The sequence below is a fragment of the Rutidosis leptorrhynchoides genome, chromosome 6 (genome assembly GCF_046630445.1).
Source record: "Rutidosis leptorrhynchoides isolate AG116_Rl617_1_P2 chromosome 6, CSIRO_AGI_Rlap_v1, whole genome shotgun sequence".
NCBI classification, from domain to species: Eukaryota; Viridiplantae; Streptophyta; class Magnoliopsida; order Asterales; family Asteraceae; genus Rutidosis; species Rutidosis leptorrhynchoides.
In genome coordinates, this window is record NC_092338.1 from 128289498 (window position 1) to 128295430 (window position 5933).

The 5933-nt window shown below is 32.0% G+C and overlaps 1 protein-coding gene and 1 non-coding gene across 2 annotated transcripts; one reads left to right on the forward strand and one right to left on the reverse strand.

Annotated features, from left to right (window-relative positions):
* Positions 1–941: 941 nt before the first annotated feature.
* Positions 942–3445, reverse strand: LOC139856104 (uncharacterized). Its single transcript, XM_071845338.1, has 2 exons — positions 3127–3445; positions 942–1397 (listed from the first exon to the last, which is right to left on the reverse strand). Exons 1-2 carry the CDS (start codon positions 3368–3370, stop codon positions 1180–1182), a joined length of 462 nt encoding a protein of 153 aa, XP_071701439.1. The 5' UTR covers positions 3371–3445; the 3' UTR covers positions 942–1179.
* Positions 3446–3556: 111 nt separating this feature from the next.
* TRNAC-GCA (transfer RNA cysteine (anticodon GCA)) lies at positions 3557–3628 on the forward strand. The gene has a single exon. It is a non-coding gene; the product is annotated as a tRNA-Cys (tRNA).
* Positions 3629–5933: the final 2305 nt, after the last annotated feature.

Below are 5933 nucleotides of genomic sequence, written 5' to 3' on the forward strand. Positions count from 1 at the left end.
CCTTCTCTTCTCTGCTTAATATAGTTCTATATTTTTTGGAGTTCATTTAGGATTAATTACTCGAAAGAAAAACATATTATCAACTCATTTGTTATATTAATGATCGTGGAACTGCTTGATTATTAAAGACTCTAGCAAAGTAGCAAGTATTCCAACTTGCAGCTAGTTACGTTCGCTTCCATCAAATGGGTTTTCAGGTGAATAATTTCACGAATAGGTGACAAGTCATTATCTATTATCTAACAATTACATAATGAAAGAACAGAGTACATTTGAAAACTCTGCTCCATGATAGCGATATAATGTTCACTAAGAACATGGCGCGATATAATCATTTGCTCGAATATACCATCCAATGGGTACTGCTGTCTTTACTACTGGGGAAATTCATCCAACCCCGCAACCAGATAAATGTTTGAAATCCTTGGCCGAAAACAACACAACTGATGATATACTAAGGCGAGAGATTATTTAATCATTTGCGTTTTACCTTATATGAGATGAGATGAGATGAGATGGGAAGAAATGAATATTCGATTAGGGTCTTGTTCATGTACCTGTTTACAACACTTCTCATACTTAAAAGTTTTAAGGGTGTACATATTATTTTGCGAGGCTAAAAATCTTTGACTCAAATAGTCAAATGTATATCTAACTATTTCAAAAAAAAAAAAAAAAAAAAAAAAAAAAAAAAAAAAAAATCAAAATACCCTCAAAACATTAGTATTAAGATTCGATTATGAGAGTATATTTCCATTTTGTCAACACGTTTTTTATCGCTACTTCTTATCAAGATAGCAGAATCGAAGTTGAAGCGTATATTTTCATTATGTCCCAATGGAGGTGTACATTGCCTCTTGGCATCAAACGGATTAATTTTCATATACAAGTTTTGGTAAGACATGGATTAGTTGTTCAAGTCAACAAGCCCACAACATCTCTTAGAAAAAAGAAATACGATTTTTGTGTAATGAACTTACAATTCATTACTTTTGCTTAAGTGTAAGTAAACACAAGATCATAATCACTCGGTTTGTTGATACATACAACCCACACATCATTCTAAACCGCTCGTTACCAACATTTCATGGCTCTGCAAACTCGAACTCTGACCCAAACAGATTACCTAAACAGCTGAAAATATAAAACAAACAACTAACTTAACAAATGTAATGTACCTCACATAACACTATTTTCTGAGGCAATCTTTCTTCTTTTGAAAGCAGGATGGATTCCTTTGTTGAAGGACTCGAGGTTATCGATTCTTGACATGCAATCTTTCATTCTCTTCAAAAGTGATGACATTGCAGAAGCATTGCTCGAAATCTTCTGTTTTATTGTCTGTATTTTTTCATTGTGTACGTGATCATCTTCTATCACTACCCCACTCTCTGAACCTAGAAATTGGACAAAAAGTTGATCGTTGTAAATTATAAGCTACATTGTGTAATCAAGATGATTGAATACATAACCATTAAGAAACAAAATCAAGCTACAAAATAGGTAAAGTGAACATATTATGTCAGCAGTTTTATCTTCTTTGCTATGTCATTTGTGTATAAGCTTCACCTCGATGTTGATTACAAGATGTTATATCACTTATATATACACATATACACAAAGATGTTCCCTGTATCCAGTAAGCCTTAAAGAAGGCTCAAAACTCATTATCTTGTACATATATGTTTCGTTATATATACATCTACATATCCTTAAAACAAAAATGAAATGTCTATAAAATTCATTCCTAAAATCAATGGAAGCATTTAAGATTACTCCTTCAGTTGCCATAAAAAACAATGTGCTTTTACTGTTACGGTCAAATGCACAACTTTAAAATTTGATATGTATTGTGTGGTTATCGCATTCATTGATTTCTTATAAAACAATGCTTGCATTTTGACCGGCTGGTTTTACTCCTAATGATTAAGTTACTTTATTTTTCTACATCTAACAAACTTCCAGACTAACACTTCAGTTCATGTACTTTAATTTATTAGCATGACAAACCACACCATAACTAACTACTTACATGGTATATTCTTTCGTTCATCTGACCTTGTCTTAATGTTACAGGACCAATGCCAATTTTCAGTCACAAAATGTATGTTTAACAAAAAGGACATGTCAAAATCACATCACGCTATTCATATAATAGAAAGATCTTATTCAAATGGAGATCTCAGTTTCAAACTTCACTAGCATCATATCTTGGGGGTGCCGGAAAAGGCTCAGAAACGGTCACGTAATAACCATGTTTGGCCGCGTACATCTAAGTACAAAATACTCACCCCTCTACAAGTACCCTGAACAGGGAAATACCTTATCAGCTAAATCTTATTGAAATGGAGAGGGGAGGAGGTTGTTTATGGGTAGCAGTAGGTTGCAGGTAAAAGGACATCGGGCTCTTTCTAATAACATGAAGTCAAAGTCAAACCATAAACAACAAGAGCTAACCAAAAAGAAACGTTGGGAATCAAAATCAATGCTTATTAATGCTTTAGAACATTACTGAAAGGGGATATAAATATAAAAAGTTACATTAAATCCTTCCTGGCAAGAGAGGTTGCTTTTATTCAGGTAAAAATAAACTCTGCATATTATTTTCCTGAAAGTTAGAATCTCTAATGAAGATTGAGATGCATATCATTCTTTCAAATAGAAAAATGCAAATCATGCAGAAAAATTAAAACCCTCAAATTAGCGAAATTAACTAGAAAATTATGTTTTCTTGTTCGACCAAGCATTCCATTATTGCCCAACCATCCGCCATTGAATCAAATTCATTAATAGTATAACCAAATAAAGAAACACGTGACCAAATAGTTTAGTCACATTCACATAAAGATTAGTACTCCGTATTACTTACTTTATCTCACAATATACCACAACTCGATTCAATCCCAACTGCAAACCTAACTGTTCCACAATTAATATAACTTACTGTGTATGCATAACAATACTAGCATGACAAAGACAAAATCATCTTAATAAACTATTAAACAAACCCTAAACGTAACTAAACAATAAGTTAACACTGGTCTACATATACTACCAAAAACACTGCACAAACTACAGGAGCACTTACAGACCTAAATATCAGTTAAGATATGTATATAAGAGTACCTGGATTAGGAGTAGTGGAAGAAGGTCCAGGATCAGTGTCAGAATGATCGAGAATAACAGGTCTCTGAGCAGAAAGGATTGATGCGAGATTGCTCTGAAGTTGATTTGGCAAAGTGTCTCTGAAATCAGCTATTTTTTGAGCCATAAGTTTCACATCTTGTTCTAATTTTTCAATTTCATTGTTTTCATCGGAGGTCTCATCTCCCATTTCTTCGTCGGAACGATGTTGCTGATGCTCTGCCATCTCCAATTTCTAAAACATGAAATCAATTTAGTTGATAACTGAGTTCAGGTGGCAGCCTGGCAGGTGTGTGAGAAAAAGAGGGGTTAGGGTTTTGAAATTTGAATTTAGATTCCAGTTCAACTTAAAAATTCTGTATGAATGAAAATACCGAATAATTAATCTGTATTTTGTAATGAAAACACAAATGGGTCCATAGCTCAGTGGTAGAGCAATTGACTGCAGATCAATAGGTCACCGGTTCGAACCCGGTTGGGCCCTTCATTTTTTAATTTTTTTATAAACTAATTTTGTTCAAATCATCTCTGTGTGTGTTTATGTACTTTTATTCAAATCCTCTCCGTGTTCAAATTCTTAAATGCCAAAATAAGTCCCAAATCAGTCACCGGTTGGGCCCTTCATTTTTTAATTTTTTTTATAAACTAATTTTGTTCAAATCATCTCTGTGTGTGTTTATGTACTTTTGTTCAAATCATCTCCGTGTTCAAATCCTTAAATGCCAAAATAAGTCCCAAATCAGTCACCGGTTCGAACCCGGTTGAGCCCTACATTTTTTAATTTTTTTTATAAACTAATTTTGTTCAAATCATCTCTGTGTTTATGTACTTTTATTCAAACTAGTTATCGAACCCTCGCTTCGCGCCGGGGGTTCGATTTTCAATGTATTTTATTGCGTTTAGTAAAATTATTTTGTGGCTAACGATGATGTCGTTGAAGCGCAACTCGAGTCGAACTAAAAGGTATAACCCGTGAGAGATTTAAATGTTATTTTAAATTAACAATATATGTGCATCTCCGCGTTTCGCTATGGAATTGTCGACTTTTAAAAATTTAACGCAAAATCAACGTGTATGAAAAGTACCCCAAATATTTAGCGTTTTTTAAAAAGCGTCCGTTTTGCGTATAGCTAGTGACACCGTGTTCCTAAAATTATTTCGAGTTTAACGATGGTGTCGGAAAAATTTAACTCGTTGCGAGCGAGAAGATATGACCCGTTAAATATTTGGGTGGAGTTTATTTAAGATTTTTTATGAAAATGGTTATTTGGCACTTTACCCCCTGTTTGGGGGTGTCGATTTGAATTTTCCAAAAAAATGTTGGGGGCTTTGTTGGCAAAATTGAAATTTAGTTAAAATTTAAAAAAAAAAAAAGTGAAAAGCCGAAAATACCCCTGATTACTATTCATAACTTTTGTTTATTAGTTAATATGTAAATCATCTCCGTGTTCAAATCCTTAAATACCAAAATAAATCCCAAATCAGTCCGGAGTTTTTGACTAGATACATGTGTGTAAAATATATTTATCAAACTAATGCATCTTAAAAATATATATACATAACTCAAGTACATCCACTTATCTCTAATTTATATTAAATACAAAAAAAAGGAAATTCTTATTAAAAAAATCCAACAATATTCTTCTCGAACCATCCCTGTTGTTTCCTTGGCACATTGAATCACCGAAAGAATATGCTTTTATTATAAATGTGAAGAAATGTGCATTTTCCAAACCCTTCACTTTTTCCTAATTTTGCTTCTTCGGTTACCAATTTAGGTTTGCTACAATTAAATTTATTATTTTTTGCAATTCATAATTTTCAGTGTGATTCAGTGTTGAATTTGATCTGCATGCAAGTTTTTTTTTTTTTTTTTTTTTTATGTTAATCATTGATTTTATTGATCATTGATCGTATGTACAGTATTTCTTGTTTAGTAAATCTAAACTTAATCCTCATTATATTATTCATTTTCTTTTGTTAAAAATTACTCTGTACTAAATTACTAAATTGTGTCAATGAAGTGATTAGTTGTTCGACTGTATGTTGAATATGACAATCTCTTGTTTTTAATAAGTTAGAGATAAGATGATGTACTTGAGTTATGGATATATTTTTAAAGATGTATGAGTTTGGTAAATATATTTTACAAACACATGTATCTAGTCAAAAACTTCTAAAGCATGGACTGATTTGGGACTTATTTCGACATTTAAGGATGTATTATGCAGTTTTATGAACACGGGGATGATTTGGGCAAAAGTACATAAACACAAGGGCGATTTTAGTAATTTTGTCAAGTTTAAATTTACGCCAACAAAATTAACCCATGATGAATAGTTCAACATTTGTTTGTTTCTAAATGGTACTGAATGGTTCAGCAATTGAATATTTCAGAGCTGAAATTATCTCTTAACCATTAAACACCTAAATTTTATGTAATATTCTCTTTAAATTTTAGAGTATCAAATACACTCATTAAACAACTATTTGTAATTTTATCAAAGGTTAATAAAGTAATTTTACACGATTCACAATACTCGTTTAAAATAATGATTAACAGGTTATTATCATTCATAAGCAACTTCAATCAGAACTTTTGAAATAATTGAGATTATGAACCATTCAGCACTAAATCATTCAGTTTTATCAAACGCACCCTTATTTGAACAAAATTACATGGATAGTTTTTGTGGTCCATCAAAAATTTCGTAGTAGTTCATTTTTTTAATATGGATAGTTCATTACTTTGCATTTATTCGTGGATAGTCCAATCATTAAGTCTTCGT

Bases quoted from the DNA above. Each gene is read 5' to 3' on its own strand.
- LOC139856104 (XM_071845338.1), bottom strand. From the start codon at position 3,370: ATGGCAGAGCATCAGCAACATCGTTCCGACGAAGAAATGGGAGATGAG. The intron at 1,398-3,126 runs GTACTCTTATAT...TCCAATTTCTAG, and splicing joins TTCCACTACTCCTAATCCAG to GTTCAGAGAGTGGGGTAGTG.